Raw genomic sequence first — 15,759 nt, 5'->3', positions numbered from 1 at the left:
ACAAAATTTAATATGAAAGTAAATCATATATTAAAAGAGATTAATAATTCAAAACCTTCAAATAAAGAAACATATTTTTTTTTTTAAACTAGACAAACAGAAACAAGTTAACAGTGAATTGAATTTCAATTAGAAAGCGAAATTAATTTAGTTCTAATGTAAATATCATGGTGATATTAACTATTTTTAAGTAGTAAATTTTTTAATTATATATATATATATTTTTTTTAAATTATCATGCATTATTAATGCTGGTCCATCCAGTTTGTCTATGATGTTACAGACTTTATTTTAGAAGAATTAAATCGAATAAAGGTTGAAATTGTGAATTTTCATCTTTTCTAATAAAACAAAAAAACTTGCAAATAAATATGATCCATGCTATCACAATTTTGATAATGTTATAGTTATAAGGTTTCAAAAGTTTTAATTTGTAACAGAGAAAAAGTAAAATGAGAAAAGGGAAATAAAGTAAAGAAAGTTAAACCCGAAGATGTTGAATGTGAATTTGGAGAACCAAATCCTAGGTTCAGTTCTTTATACTAAAGTATAATCTTAAACCGTTAAGGTTGAAGCACCTTTTCGGCCTATAAAAACACACCTTCTTTCACTCACTTCACTCCTTACAAAACAAAAACACAAAGTCTCTTCACTTTCATCTTCAAATTCTGCAGAAACCCAATAATCAAATCAAAGTTGGGTTTCATCTTTCTCTCTTTCTCTCTCTACCTCTCAATCACTCTGATAGAACATAAGCTGCAAGCTAGGCTTGGTTGCAACTTTCTTCAATTCAATCTCTTTCTCTGCTTTTCTTCACTTTTGTCCACATTTTAGCATTGAAAAATGGTCCACGTTCATTTATATATGCAATATCTGGTTCAGCAGTAACCAAAAGGGTCTTTATTTTTATTTATATATAGTATCACCATTCACCAGTCTCTGAAGTCTGAACAAGAGAAAAACAAAGGCCAACTTGGAAAACCAAAACCAAAACCAAAACCTCAATGTTGAGTGAGTGAGTGATTTCTTTTTTTCCTTTTCCTTCTGTTCTTTCCTGCTTTTGCGGCTTCTCGCCGCCTTTGCCGTTCGGTTCTGCCTTTTTCTGCGCCAATTGGTGGCGCGCATTAAAGCGGTGCTGCTTTTATAATAACAATTTTGCTCAGTTTTCAATCTCTCTGCTCAGTACCAACCACAACAGCAGCAATGTTCGTAACTTAACTTCATATGCTATATTTCACTACATTTAAAGCTTCCTGTTTCAATTTCATGAATAGAGAATTCTTTAGCATTAACATATTTAACACATCTCTCTGCTACTGACTGTACTTAACAGCTCTCAGTGAAGGCATTCAGTAACACAAAGGTCGTTTTGGTTTTAGAAGATAGTTAGAGGGGCACAGGGGTTGCTTAAATTTTCAGCCTTTTGGAGAAAGAGACATTACAAGGTAAGGTTAGTGGAAAGTGAGATAGGTATCTGCATTGTATTTTCTACTGTGATTCTAAATACTATATAGACACTTTTTCTTTGTAATTTTCCTAGTCTCTCTTTTTGTGTGGTGGGATTCATGTTGTTGTTTTTTTGTGAAAAGGCTGCAAGAATTTTCAGTTATCTGGATCTGGGATGGTGCTCTTTTTTCTTTGGCTTTCGTTTTCTGGGGTAGTGGTTGATCTTTGTTTTTTTGTCTTATTAAGCGTACTTTCGTGTGTTTCAGATCCTTCATCAGAAGAAATGGAAACAATGTTGCCTCAGAAGCAAGCAGAGGAAGCAATAGTGGCAAGCCTTAACGAGACAGAGAGTGAAGTGGGGGGAGTGAGGGAGGAAGAGAAAGAGTTGCAAGACCACTCCATGTTCAGTCTCAAGAGCATACTCTGGCATGGAGGCTCTGTTTGGGACGCATGGTTCAGCTGTGCTTCAAATCAAGTAAAATTACAGTCTTCCCATCACTAAAAAACAAAGCTTTCATAACAGTAATCACTTACTGTTTTCATCTTCTATGTCTAATTAGGTGGCTCAAGTGCTGTTGACACTTCCCTGTTCTTTCTCTCAACTTGGAATGGTATCAGGGATCTTGCTTCAGATTTTCTATGGAATCATGGGAAGTTGGACAGCGTATATAATAAGTGTCCTCTACATGGAGTACCGTGCCAGAAAGGAAAAAGAAAATGTCAGTTTCAAGAACCATGTCATTCAGGTATTGTAATTCTCCTCACAGCTTCTTCCTAATCTCTCCGTCAAAAGAGTTCAGGTTTTACATATCAATCACAATTTTTTAACATGTGGATATAGACAAAAGTAGCCAATAATAGTCACAATTGTGGCTTCAAACACTTGAACAATTTCTTAGAAACTTAGGATAAGGCCATTTAGTAAAAGTATTATATAAAATATATATGACTATAAATCATTGACCAAGTAGTCTAAATTGAAACTCCCTGCACTGGATTTTTCAGTGGTTTGAAGTGCTTGATGGGTTGCTGGGTCCGTATTGGAAAGCGGTGGGGTTAGCCTTCAACTGTACTTTCCTTCTCTTTGGATCTGTGATTCAGCTTATAGCATGTGCAAGGTAAGATTCTTTCTTAATTTCTGCAAAAAAAATTGGGGCAATCTGGTATGGCTTTGTTCTGATTGCAAAAACATCTTTTACACCTTTTATGGTTCCTGTTTGCTAAAACAGTAACATTTACTACATAAATGACCACTTGGATAAACGGACTTGGACTTACATCTTTGGAGCTTGCTGTGCCACCTCTGTGTTCATACCCTCCTTCCACAATTACCGTATTTGGTCTTTTCTTGGACTTGGAATGACCACTTACACTGCTTGGTACATGGCTATAGCAGCTCTCATTCATGGCCAGGTAAATCAGTAATTCCGAGCCATAATTTTATAAGTTTATGTAAAGTATCATTTAATAAATGTTAGTGTCACATCAATGCACAAGATTATCTAGTCTTTTTGAACATACTTGATATCATGTGTATAAAAATCATTCTGATTTTACTAGTGTTTGAAACATCATTATATGCTAAGATAAGAATTTGATGCGTGGAAATATCATGGCAGGCAGAAAATGTGACTCACACTGGTCCAAAAAAGCTAGTGCTGTACTTTACCGGAGCCACCAACATACTGTACACGTTTGGTGGACATGCAGTTACTGTGTAAGTTACCCTTTGGAAAAAATATGGTCTAAGTAACACCTTGAGAGAGAAATACAAACACAACTGTAATAGATGGTGTGATCTAACAGATAGAGATGTAGAAAATAATAGATGTTTTATAATTATATAATATGTTTAAGTGTCTGAATATAAATACTCTAACCCTTTTAATCATTTATGCGAAATCACCCTTCTTTGTGAGAAATATTTGTACATTCCTCTCTCTATATCTTGGAAGAAATATTATTAGATAGGAAGATATACTTGGATTATGATATTAGATAAGATTATAAAATTGTTTTAAAAATGTGTGTTGTCAGCTTCATGTGTCATAAGGTTCCAAGAATCTCTATATGGGTTCCAAGCTTCATGTCATCATTGTCTTTCAATAATAACATCTGTTTCGTTATTTTTCTTTTATATATCAGTTAATCACAGCTGCTGAACGGATTATAAAAGGCAATGATGTCCTATTTAACTAATGAGACAGAGTGTAAGAACATTATCATACTAAGATATAATTAAATAATGTCTCCACTAAATCCTACAGTTGAATGGTTTTTGCTTTGCTGCTTTTTGTCCTTTTTCAAAACCAATTATCTAAAGCCTTTCAAACTTTGCAGAACATAAAGTTACGGCCCCGCATAAAATTAAGTTAAAAAACTGATATATTATTATTTTTGGTATAAGTTTTGTGAACAAGTATAATTTCTCAAAAAATGTGTTGAATGAGTGGCTCCCACTGTCCTTTGCTCTGCACAACACAGTCTAGTAAAAACAAAGTGGCCATGGAGCCAAGAGAGTCACAACTATTTTTATTTATTCACCCGTTTTTAGAAATTCCAATGTCCCTATTATTATGATTATTCTTTGATCCTTGAGTGAAAGTGATGAAGGGTGACAAATGTTGCAGAGAGATTATGCATGCCATGTGGAAGCCACAGAAGTTCAAGTACATATACTTGCTGGCCACTTTGTACGTTTTCACACTAACGATTCCTTCTGCTGCTGCTGTTTACTGGGCTTTTGGTGATGAACTTCTCAATCATTCCAATGCCTTCTCTCTCCTCCCCAAAAATGGATTTCGTGATTCTGCTGTAATCCTCATGCTCATTCACCAGGTAAACAAATTCTTGTGTTTTGCTACAAAACGTGACCATTTCAATTCAAGAGTCTAAGTCATTATAAATAACAGTATTTTGTTGTTTTTATTTAAACAGGTAAATTAATGCACTAGTAAATAGTTAATAAATAAGTCCTCTGATACCTTTTTACTTTTTATCAGTGGTTACTTATTAAAGAAATTAAATTAAATGCTAATTTGGATTATATTAATTAGTAGATACTTATACATCATGGCTAGAGTTTTAGGCTTAAGACTAGGACTTATAAAAATCCTATTTGGATCATGCTGATCTGGTATAAGAGAAAATTCTGGATGTTAAATAAGATCCTGATTAATAACAATAAAAACTATTTTTCATCTTCTAAAGACTATACATTGAAGTGTAACAAAATACTATACAATAGTGAGTGTTAGAATACTCATTGAATTAGAACAAAACTTATAATGTGACGTAAAGAAGCTTACATTGGAGATTGTGTTAAGCAATAACTACTTCTGTTTCAGTTCTTTTTATTAAAAAGTATGAATTGATGCAATGACGCATTAAATAAGTTCTCTGATACTGTTTTACTTTTTATTAGTGGTGACGTATTAGAGAACTAATATTAAATTCTTATTTGGATTGTAATAATTAATAGGTACTTAGATCTTGTAAATTCTAGTGCAGTAAATAGAAAATAAAAAACTCGTCATGTAAATCCCTGTTGCAGCAAGTATTCACCAGATAAAGTTCTACAGTTCACGCATATTTTTTGTATTTTGGTACAAAATGTAACCATTTCAAGAGTGTAAGTCATAGCTATGGTAGTTTTGCTGTTTTTATTTAAAGGGTAAAATAATGCTCAAGTAAATGATTCTATAAACAGGTATAGTGTTTGATTTTTTGTTAGTAGTTAAGTACATTAGAATCTAGCATTCAATGCTTATATGGGTTGTAAGAACTAATAGAAAACAATAAAGTTGTCACCGTTAAACCTTGTTGCAATAAATGTTCATTTAAAAGGGGGTAAAAAAGTTTATCTAGTTACGTTAGCATGTCAGAACAAAGAACTGGATCATAGACTTTTCGGGGTAGGTGAGCAATTCCATAACCCAAAACAAAAAAACGAATAACGATAACAACAGTATGTTTTCAAAAACGATTATGGATATAACTTTTGCACCAAAGTCAGGTATTTTATTTTGCAGTGTTTCAATGGAAAGATTATTTCCTTCTAACATTCAAAATCCATCTAATGTCATGTTTTGCATGTCGGTGAAATTCTTTTATACAATTTACATAAATTCAAATACCACTTTGTATTAACTATGCTGTCCAAAACCAGTAGTCAAAAGTGGCAAAAGACAATTGCTGCAAGCCAGCAAGTTGAACACAGCAAATAAATGCCTTTGTTCCTTCCTATTACGATGGTTTTGTTAAATAATTGAAGAAAAGAAAGAAACATTTGAGCATGGATGAAAGGAGAGTTCTAACTCCAAATATTTAATGGGATGCATGCAGTTCATCACTTTCGGTTTCGCTTGTACTCCACTGTACTTTGTCTGGGAGAAGGTAATTGGGATGCATGACACAAAAAGCATTTGTCTAAGGGCACTTGCAAGGTTGCCAGTGGTGATACCAATATGGTTTTTTGCCATAATCTTCCCTTTCTTTGGACCCATCAACTCTGCAGTTGGAGCTCTGCTGGTTAGTTTCACTGTCTACATCATCCCCGCCTCAGCACATATGCTCACTTACAGAAAAGCCTCTGCAAGACAGGTAAACCATTCAGTGTTTCATACACTTATATTCAAAATTCATAAGATAACATTCAGTTTTGTTAATCTTGTTTCTGAGTTTTCATGTTTTGATTTAGATATGTTACAGTGACACTTAGCTCAGCTGTTTCTTCATGAAGTCAATGCCAGCTTGTTTTTAAACACTTTTACTACAAGACATTTTTACTCAAACATGGAAACATCTAATAAGATTTTACCATTTTTATCATGTTATGCCTGAAGTTGAATATGATTGAATGAGATGTGGCATTATTGTGAATATGAGGATGTGACAGAGGGTATGTGTGTCATTATGCGTTTGTTGGACATAGGCATTTGGATGGGGACTTCTTCCCGTATCCCACTATTAAATGTGCACGCACAGTGTGTGTTTGTGTGTGTGTGAGAGAGAGAGAGAGAAAGAGAAACACAAGGAAAGGGTGAGAGCAGAAAATGTACAGAAGCATTTAAGGCTTGGATTTGAATGCATTAGAAGATTGAAGGACTGGTGGGAGGTCATTTTCTTTCAGTTATTTGCTACAGTCAACAATATCGTACTATGCCTCTCTTGAGCTGGCCAATTTCACTCATCTCTCTCCCCCCAATAATTCAAATTAGGCCAACATTAGTGCAAATTTGGCCAACCTTAGTGCAAAAGGGTTGGAATAAAAGGTTTCAGATATGATGATGATCAGGGTCATAAGTACACAGTACTTAAGATAAGATATAAGAAAGAGCTACACATTTTGATTTTAATTCCATTTGACATCATTATTGGTCTTGTTTTGGAAATTTTTGAAATAATGCAATTGGAGAGTATAAGTAGGGGCCTCAATTATGTGACTCAATTTGCTTTTTGTTTTGTAGAATGCTGCCGAGAAGCCTCCTTTCTTTATGCCAAGCTGGACTGCAATGTATCTGTTCAATGCATTCATTGTGGTGTGGGTTTTGGTGGTTGGGTTTGGGTTTGGAGGATGGGCCAGCATGTCCAACTTCATCAGGCAAATTGACACTTTTGGACTCTTTGCCAAGTGCTACCAATGCAAGTCCCCAACTCCACCAGCCATGGCAGCAGCACCACCCCCTCACCACCATCAACACTGAGTTTAACTCACTCACTACCTCAACAACAAAATAGAGTTCAGCTGAAATCAATATGTTGTATCATACATGGGGGGAATCTTAGTAACACTCCCCTTTAATTTGATGTGTGTGCTGGTTGTGTTTTGCTGCAATTTTTTTTCTCTCTTGTTACACTATAGGTTTTCCTTTTCCCTTTGAGATTAGTTGATTACAATTTAAAAATAGTGTGGCCAATGGATATGATGATTCCTTTGCTATAAATGCATGGGCTAATTAATTTACCTATGTTTTGGTATCTTCTCATTTTTGTTATTTGGAGATAGCTTGAGACTTTGATTCCAATTTCTCTTTGTGTTCATTCATGGACTCTATCTCATTATTATTACTTTGCATGTGTGTGTGGAACTTGGAACTTTGTTTAATCTTTTAGATTCTCAGTGTATGTTCTTGATGGATAGTGAATAGAGCGTGGACCCTTTGCATATTCACATGGGATGCATGTGCGATCTTATGCTTCTCTGTCTCTCATGTGCCACCGAAGTTGGAGTGTTGAAAATTATTTATTATCAGAACTTTGTGTTCATAATTCATGATGCATCAACCTCTGTTATTGCATTTCTCTGTATTTTGGTTCCCTTTTTGTCTTGTAAGTTGAGTGGACGCATCAGAAAATTGGTTCCAAAAGACCAAATAATTTCAATCAATGATATGAAAATCAACAGTAATCAGATTTTAAAATGAATAATTTCTGTTTTGTTAAAGAAATATAAACAATAAATTTGAATATAATAATAATGATACATTGTTAAGGAGTTAGATGTTTAATTCAATAGGTTTCATAAAAGTGCTGGTTTTCAATATGGGTAGATAAAAAGGCTGACAAACCAATTAAGATGGGTGAAGCTTGTGCTAATTTTGTACCAGTTTGAGACATGCTTTTTCATGCAACCTATAAATAAAATGGAGCAAATTTTCAACACTCTATGGAGATTTTTCCTGAAACTATTTTTGCTTATTTTATTTTAAATAAATAAGGAAAAGTTAGCTCTGCAAACCTAAGCTTGATTATTAGACAAGTAAATTACATTTACTTCTCTTAAATTTCATTAAGTATATGACATTTGTTTTTTTATTTTTATTGAATTTTATTCCCTTTACAAATATATATATATAATATATATAAATCTTTTACCCTATTTTAATTTATTTTTTTTTGGAAAATCAAGTCTAAAACAACACTTTCATACCTGAGATTTAAACAACACAGTTCTATTTTCTAAGTTAAAGATTGATAAAAACGCATTACACTTTTCACTATATTTATATTTTCTATAAAAACATAATATATATTTTTCTATCAAAGAACAATTTTGTAATCAAATTGCCATTGTTAATATATTTATGATTTTTTTTTAGTTAAATACATGTCACAACTATTTAAATAATAACTTTAATAGTTAATTTAGTTTATAACTCAGATAAAAAGAAAGGTAAATTGAGAGGAGATATTTTAGGGTCAATAGATTTTTTTACTATTTAAGACATATAGAAACAAACACAATCTTCTCCACACATTTTTGTTATTTGTTCAAATTCGTGTGAATCTCGATACTTTGAGAGTAGGACTGATTAATATGAGTTTTCTTTTTGCACCACATAATTTCCTTTCTGCGCCTTCATAAATATGAAAATTTCCACTTTGCTCTTCTATTTTTTTTTTTCAATTCTAAAATGTGAAATATGGATACTTTCTGGATTATAGAATCTATAATATAAAAATTTGGATTTTATGCATTTTGGATTGTGCAATTCGAAATACAAAATTATATTTTTGGATTGTACAATTAAAAATATAATTTTATATTATAGACTGTACCATTTAAAAGACTTTTCTAATTATGGATTGCACAATCCATAATATGTTTTAAAAAAATACATTATGGATTGTATAATAAAAAAACTAATTCCATATTTATAAAAAAAAATCTGAACTATACCGTATATCATGATGTTTTTCAAATTTTACAATCCAGAAAGTAATTCTGATATCTTCCAATTGTATAATCTAAAATGCATCATGCTAGACAATACAACTTGGAAGATGTTTTTAAATCCATAATAGAATTTTACATTCTAGATTGCACAATCCAAAAGAAAAAAAATTATATTCCAGATTGTGCAATCCAAAATACAAATTTTATACTTCAGATTACACAATCTAGAATACAAATTTGTACTTAGGACAGAGTAGTGTTGTAAGAGTATCTGGGAAGGCTTTTAAGGTTATTGCCACAAATGAATTTGTGTGCTTTAATGATTTAGCCAATAAATTGTTGCAGGTGAGGGATGCGATTTCGTGGCTGGTGGGGTGTGTTTGGTGTTGGTGTTGCGTATGTTATGTTCAAGAATGTGTATATTGCTAGTAAGGTTGTTTAGAATGAGAAATGGAGGAAAATTCAAAAGTTATTTTTTATTGTGGAGTTGCGGTTGCAACGAAACCAATGGAAGATTGAGATGGTTCCATTGACCATTGACATTTACTAAAAGAACATGTTCGCTGAGAAGATGCAAAATAGGAAAAGGGAGTGTTGTGGGTTTATTTATTTATTTTGTTAAGTGTAAAATGGAAATTTTACTATTCCTATGTAAATGAATGAAGAAATTATGAGAGTGCAAGAAGAAAAGTATTTAATTATGAATACCCTTGGTGTTTCTAAAAATTATTGATGTGATAAAATTGGTTATGAATGCTTTTTGGGGTTTTTGGGGATAGAAGAAGACTAAGGCAATTGTCCTCATTGAGAAATGTTTGAAATCTCGTATCGACTATGATAGAATTGTAGGTCTAAAACAAGAGGGGGTAAATTGTTTTTAAATGTTTTTCGCAAACTTTGAAGGTACGGAGAAAGCCAATGAAGAATCAAAGCCAAAGGAATGAAAATGCTCAAGTTAAAAATTTGTTTTAGTTGATTTCAAAAAATTCAACCGGTTGTTTTTGTGATTCAACCGGTTCTTTTTATCAGTAGTTTAAAAAAAACTTAAAAAAATTATAATTGAGATTAGGGAAAGAGAGAATCACACAAACAAAATTATATTGGTTCACTCTTACACCAAAGCTACATCCAGTCCCTAGAAACCAATGGGTATTCCACCATGTAATCAACCACAGATTACAATCACACACACACACACACACCAAAGAAGTGATCTTGAACCCCTCAAGAACACAGTTCCTTTGGCACTACAACATACCACGCATATTAGAACACCCTCTGACTCTGTGAAACACAATTCTTTACATAAATACAGATCAAGAGAGAATAAGGAAAGATCACACCTGATACAGACTGAATCACAAAAGATTACACAACAGTATTATTCCACTATTAGCAAGTTCAAACAAAGCTTGATGTAAATCTTGGAGAAAACTATTTACAAAAGATTAATCTCTGATCATTACTATCAGAAGCGTTAAACAACCTATATAAAGTCCAAAAGTTAGTTAAAAGCATTTAATGAAGGAGCCAAAACAGTTTTGAATTAATTAAAACATATTTACCAAACTTAATAAATTTTGTTAAGAGATTTAAAAAAACAATCAGTTGAATTGTTGAAACAACCGATTGAATTGGTTTGACAGCAAGTCAACCAATTTCAAGCTTTGTCAAAACCTGTTTCAAAAACCACTAAGTGTCAAACAACCCATTGAAACGATAAAATAACTGGTTGTTTTTCCACTTTTTTGCAAAACACACTTTTTCAAAAGAAATTGATTTAAACCAACTTTGAATCCTAATTAAGAGTGGATTTACAAATTCAAACTACTCAGAACTCACACACACAAGCTACATCCAGCCTTCAAGCAATCCATAGAGATTTGGAGACATCAAAGCTCTTGTTCAATAAACTAGAGACAAGGATCTTTCATAGTATATAAGTAGATGCAAAACTCACCCTATGAGCTGATTTTAGAAGGTTGAGTTGGTATTAAAGTTCACTTCTTAATATGGTATCAAAGTCATATAGAGTCTATCATAACGAAAGTTTGTTGGGTTGATCAGGTCACCACTCATAAATATATAGTCTTACGCACAAGTTTACAGGTTTCGGTGTGAGATGTGTGTTGAAGATCCCATATCAATTAGAGATAGTAACCTTTAATAGTATATAAGTGAATGTAAACCTCACCTTATAAACCGATTTAATAAGATTAAGTGAAATTTAAAATCCATTTCTTATTAAATTAAAAAATAATATCTAATCAACTTTATATACCAAAATGTCATGTTAGTAGCTAATTATATATATATATATATAACATTTGTAAATTTTTTATCCATGTATTAGCAAGAAAAGATTTAATTGTACAAAGTTAAAAATATCATATAATTGATAAAAAAATTATCACGCAAAAGTTAAAGAGTGAAATGTTTCAATTAGTGGAAGTGAAAATTCTCAACAACTAAAATTTGAGAAAATAAGGAAAACGCATGATATTTTTAGAAACCACTATAAACAAATAACAAAAGTAATACTCTGACACTCTTTTAAAAAAATACACCCATTTTACAATTCACTTTAATAATATAACAACATATTATAATTTTAAATTAAATTAAATATTAAAATATTATTATTTTGAGTTGTTAAATGAATATATTTTTTTATTTGGTGGTTGTGAAAATATCACCATACCCAAGAAATAATTTATTTAATGAAGTGATATATTGTTTTTGAATTTATGCTAATAAAGAGCTTTAGGGTTAATTATTAATTAAAAAAAATAAATGTACTGGTATGGATCGAACGGTCAATATCAGACTCGGCTTTTACAGTCGAGTCGACCGAATGATACACGTCTGTGTAGGACAACCGACATCATCGGTTCATTAACGCTCAATCAAGGTCAACAAGGCTAAATCATCATTATGAATTAGGTAATACACCTCTAAGTACGACCCAACTTACTAATTCGGTCCAATAAGGTAAACTCATTAAAATAATATAAATAACACATATTTCAAGAACAATGTACGTCATTAATTACTGTACTCTGACAACCGAGTGTCGAACACCCTTTGCTGACTTGAGCGTCGGAGTATCTTCTGCAGGTACCCCTTTGGCATTCCTCAGAAGATAGTGATCAAGCAACCAAGACCCGAAGGAGTAGGCTGAAGTGTAGATCAACCGACCAATAGAAGGAAAGAAGACGAAATCGGTCAATAGTTCTCTAGGTCTCATATTCCTAGTAAGAACATTAAGTATATTGAAATAAAATATACACAGATGAAAAGTTAATCTATATTGAGTATATATAACGCAAAAATTAATGGTTCACTGAAAGGTTGTCAGCAATAAAATTTAGATTCATATGATATTCTTGCATTAATGTTTATGTTTTTCTATTCTATGACTTGGTTAACATTAAGTTTGTGATATAAAGATTATGATTCATTTAAATAAATATATTTTGAACCCATTTCAATTATTAGAAAATATTATGCATTGTAAAACATAGAAGAAGCTGTTTATCTTAAAACAAAACTACCACCATGTATGATAATATCTATATGGTTTTGATAAATTTTAAGGTTAAGATTAAAGGATCGATTCAATTGTTTTAATAGGATTATCTTTAAAAGTATATGAATCAAAATTAAGTTGGAGAATGTTGATTTCTTTTTTTATGTTTTTTACATAAGAAAAAAGATGTTAATTATATATTAAGAATTATTTTTTATTTGATTACACTATCATAATTATGTGCTTAATAACATAATAATAAACATCAACGGTTACAAGAGACAAAAAATAAGTAATTAATAATAATTATAACTGAAGATTAAGTGTGGGAAAAAATCTAAATTACAAAATTCAATCTATAATTATCCATATCCATATTAGTTTTAATTCATTTAAATGAATTTATTTCAAATCCAAATTCATATTTTTGGATTTTAAATCCAATCCATTTAACTAGATATGAATTAGATATAGATTTATACATTTTTGGATTATCCAAATTGCATTTTGGGATGGATTTTGACTTGGTCCGATCCAAGTTAAGCCAAGATAATCCAGCTGATGTCGAGCCGAGCGGGCCCGGGCCGATGTCTAACCGAGCAGTCCCGAACCCCTATCGAGTCGAGCGGGTCCGAGCCGATTTCGAGCCGAGCACGCCCGGACCGTTGTCGAGTCGAGCATTCCCAAGTCGATGTCGAGCCGAGCTGGCTCGGGCCGATGTCAAGTTGAGCTGGCCCAGGTCGATATCAAGTCAAGCAAGCCCGAGCTGACGTCGAGTCGTCGGGCTTGCGCCGATGTCAAGTCGAACGGGCCTGGGTTGATGTCAATGTCGAGTCTCCCGGGCCCGGGCCAATATCGAGTGGAGCAGGCCCAGGTCGATGTCGAGTCAATTGGGCCCGAGCCAATGTCGAGTCTCTCGTGCCCGGGCCGATGTCAAGCTGAACAGGCCTAGGCCAATGTCGAGCTGAGCAAGCCCGAGATGATGTCGAGTCTCCCAGGCCTGGGTCAATGTCGAGTCTCCTGGGCCCAGCCTGATGTCAGCCAAACGGCCTGGGTCGATGTCGAGTGGAGGGGCCCAAGTCGATGTCAAGTCGATTTGCCCCTGGCTGATGTCGAGCCGAACGGGCCCGAACCGATGTTGAGTGTCCCGAGCCCGGGCCGATGTGTAGTTGATTGAGCTCGGGCCAATTTTGAGTCGAGCCGGCCCGAGCCAATGTTGAGTCTCACGGGCCCGGGCCGATGTCGAGTCGATTGGGCCCTAGCCAATGTCGAGTCGAGCCAGCCCAGACCGATGTCAAGTCGAGCGGGCTTAAGCCGATGTCGAATCGTCCGGGCCCAGTCCATTGTCGAGTCATCCGGGCTCAAACCGATGTCAAGTCGTCCGGGCCCGGACCGATGTCAAGTCATCCGGGTTCAGGCCGATGTCGAGTCGTCCGGGCTCGAGCCGATGTCAAGTGGAGCGGGCCTGGGTCGATGTCGAGTTGATGGGCCCTGGCAAATGTCAAGTCGAGCGGGCCCGGGCCGATGTCAAGCCGAGCGGGCCCGGGCTGATGTCGAGTTGAACGGGCTTTGGCCGATGTCGAATCATCCAGGCATGGGCTATTTTCTAGTCGTCTGGGCCGATGTTGATTCGTTTGGGCCCGGGCCCAAGCTGATGTCGAGTCGATTGGGCCTAGGCCGATGTCGAGCCGAGCCGGCCCGAGCCAATGTCGAGTCTCCCTAGCCCGAGCCGATGTCAAGTTGAATGGGCCCGGGCCGATGTCAAGCCGAGCAGGCCTGAGCCGATGTCGAGTCCTCCGAGCCCAGGCCATTGTCGAGTCGTCCGGGCCTGGACCGATGTTGAGTCATCCGGGTTCGAGCTGATGTCGAGTCCTCCGGGCTCGAGTCGATGTCGAGTGGAGCGAGCCCGTGTCGTTGTCAAGCCTATTGGGCCCTGGCTAATATCGAGCTGAGCGTGCCCGGGCCGATGTCAAGTCGAGCGGATCCGGACCGATCTCGAGTCGAACGGGCTCTGGCTGATGTCGAATCATTCAGGCCCGGGCCATTATCGAGTCGTCCGGCCCCGAGTTGATGTCGAGTAGTCTGGACCCGAGTCGATGTCGAACCGAGTTGGTCCGCGTTCAAGTTGAGTCGGCTTAGGCCCGGTTCTAGCCAAGTTAGTCTGTGTCCATACCAAAATGAATTTAATTTAATTGATAAAGTGAATTTAATCTAATTAACAAAATGGATTGAATTTAGATTTAATCCACTTTAAATGAATTTAAAAAAGATCCATTTAAATTTGATCTAGTTAAAATGAATATGGATTAATCCAATCCATTTATTCGGATTTGAATTTAGATTGGATTTTGAAAAATGAAATGAATAACTATCGAATAGTAGCTTTTTTATTGCAAAGAAAAGGTATTTGATATTTTGATTGTTTGAAATCACGTGGAATAGAGTTTGATAGAATTACTTTAAAAAAGGTATGCTTTTTTCTAAATAGTTTGTTCCTGCAGTATTATAACTTAGAAGTTAAGTTATGATTTAGCAGAAAAAGTTGAACTATGAAATAAAATTTTATGTATCTTATTCTTAACCAATGGAGTTATAGCCATTGCTGATGTACAAATTTTGGATGCAGTTAATTTTTTACCTTTGCACGTGGTCATCTCCCTGTTCATTTTTTAATCTCCTTGTACATCATTTCTAACAGAAACGTAAATGAACTTGAACTGTGACAAAACTATGAAAGAATCATTAACTACAAAAATTGTCCACATTTTTTATATGCTAACCCTTATGATGTCATGGACTTGAGATAAAGAACATTAATCCTAGAAGAGATACAGGTACTTAATTCTTGACTTGAAAACTTGTTCCGATCCAACTAGAAGTCTCACAAAGTTGAGGATATATTGTAAAACATTCTTCTTTCTTAACCCAATAAAATGTTATTTGATGGGTAACTATGCTACCAGACTTCATCTCAACAATTTCAGCAATGGTAAATGAAAATTTGGCAGTGCATTTCAATTGACTATTATAAGTTCCAGATCCAGAAATGATATGAGAACTGAACATTGCTTACTCCATACATCCAGAGTAAAGCAAGTAGAAAAAA

General features: G+C 34.7%; 1 protein-coding gene across 3 annotated transcripts; it reads left to right on the top strand.

Annotated features, from left to right (window-relative positions):
* The first annotated feature begins 510 nt into the window (after positions 1-510).
* LOC137823945 (auxin transporter-like protein 2) lies at positions 511-7,425 on the top strand. 3 transcript variants are annotated; one of them, XM_068629311.1, is made up of 10 exons: positions 511-1,205; positions 1,334-1,445; positions 1,713-1,921; positions 2,007-2,192; positions 2,452-2,564; positions 2,676-2,859; positions 3,066-3,163; positions 4,077-4,284; positions 5,791-6,048; positions 6,915-7,425. In XM_068629311.1, exons 3-10 carry the CDS (start codon positions 1,730-1,732, stop codon positions 7,149-7,151), a joined length of 1,476 nt encoding a protein of 491 aa, XP_068485412.1. In that variant the 5' UTR covers positions 511-1,205; positions 1,334-1,445; positions 1,713-1,729; the 3' UTR covers positions 7,152-7,425. The 3 variants fall into 3 exon arrangements, with proteins under 3 accessions (XP_068485412.1, XP_068485413.1, XP_068485414.1); XM_068629312.1 differs by having other exon boundaries at positions 566-1,205; positions 1,334-1,450; XM_068629313.1 differs by lacking the exons at positions 511-1,205; positions 1,334-1,445 and adding an exon at positions 1,544-1,624.
* The last annotated feature ends 8,334 nt before the right edge of the window (positions 7,426-15,759 follow it).

The sequence above is a fragment of the Phaseolus vulgaris genome, chromosome 8 (assembly GCF_000499845.2).
Source record: "Phaseolus vulgaris cultivar G19833 chromosome 8, P. vulgaris v2.0, whole genome shotgun sequence".
Lineage (NCBI taxonomy): Eukaryota > Viridiplantae > Streptophyta > Magnoliopsida > Fabales > Fabaceae > Phaseolus > Phaseolus vulgaris.
This window is presented reverse-complemented; position numbering and strand designations above follow the sequence as displayed.

Coding starts and splice junctions, on each gene's coding strand:
- LOC137823945 (XM_068629311.1), top strand. CDS start 1,730: ATGGAAACAATGTTGCCTCAGAAGCAAGCAGAGGAAGCAATAGTGGCA. Junction 1,922..2,006: donor TCAGCTGTGCTTCAAATCAA/GTAAAATTACAG, acceptor ATGTCTAATTAG/GTGGCTCAAGTGCTGTTGAC. Junction 2,860..3,065: donor CAGCTCTCATTCATGGCCAG/GTAAATCAGTAA, acceptor ATATCATGGCAG/GCAGAAAATGTGACTCACAC.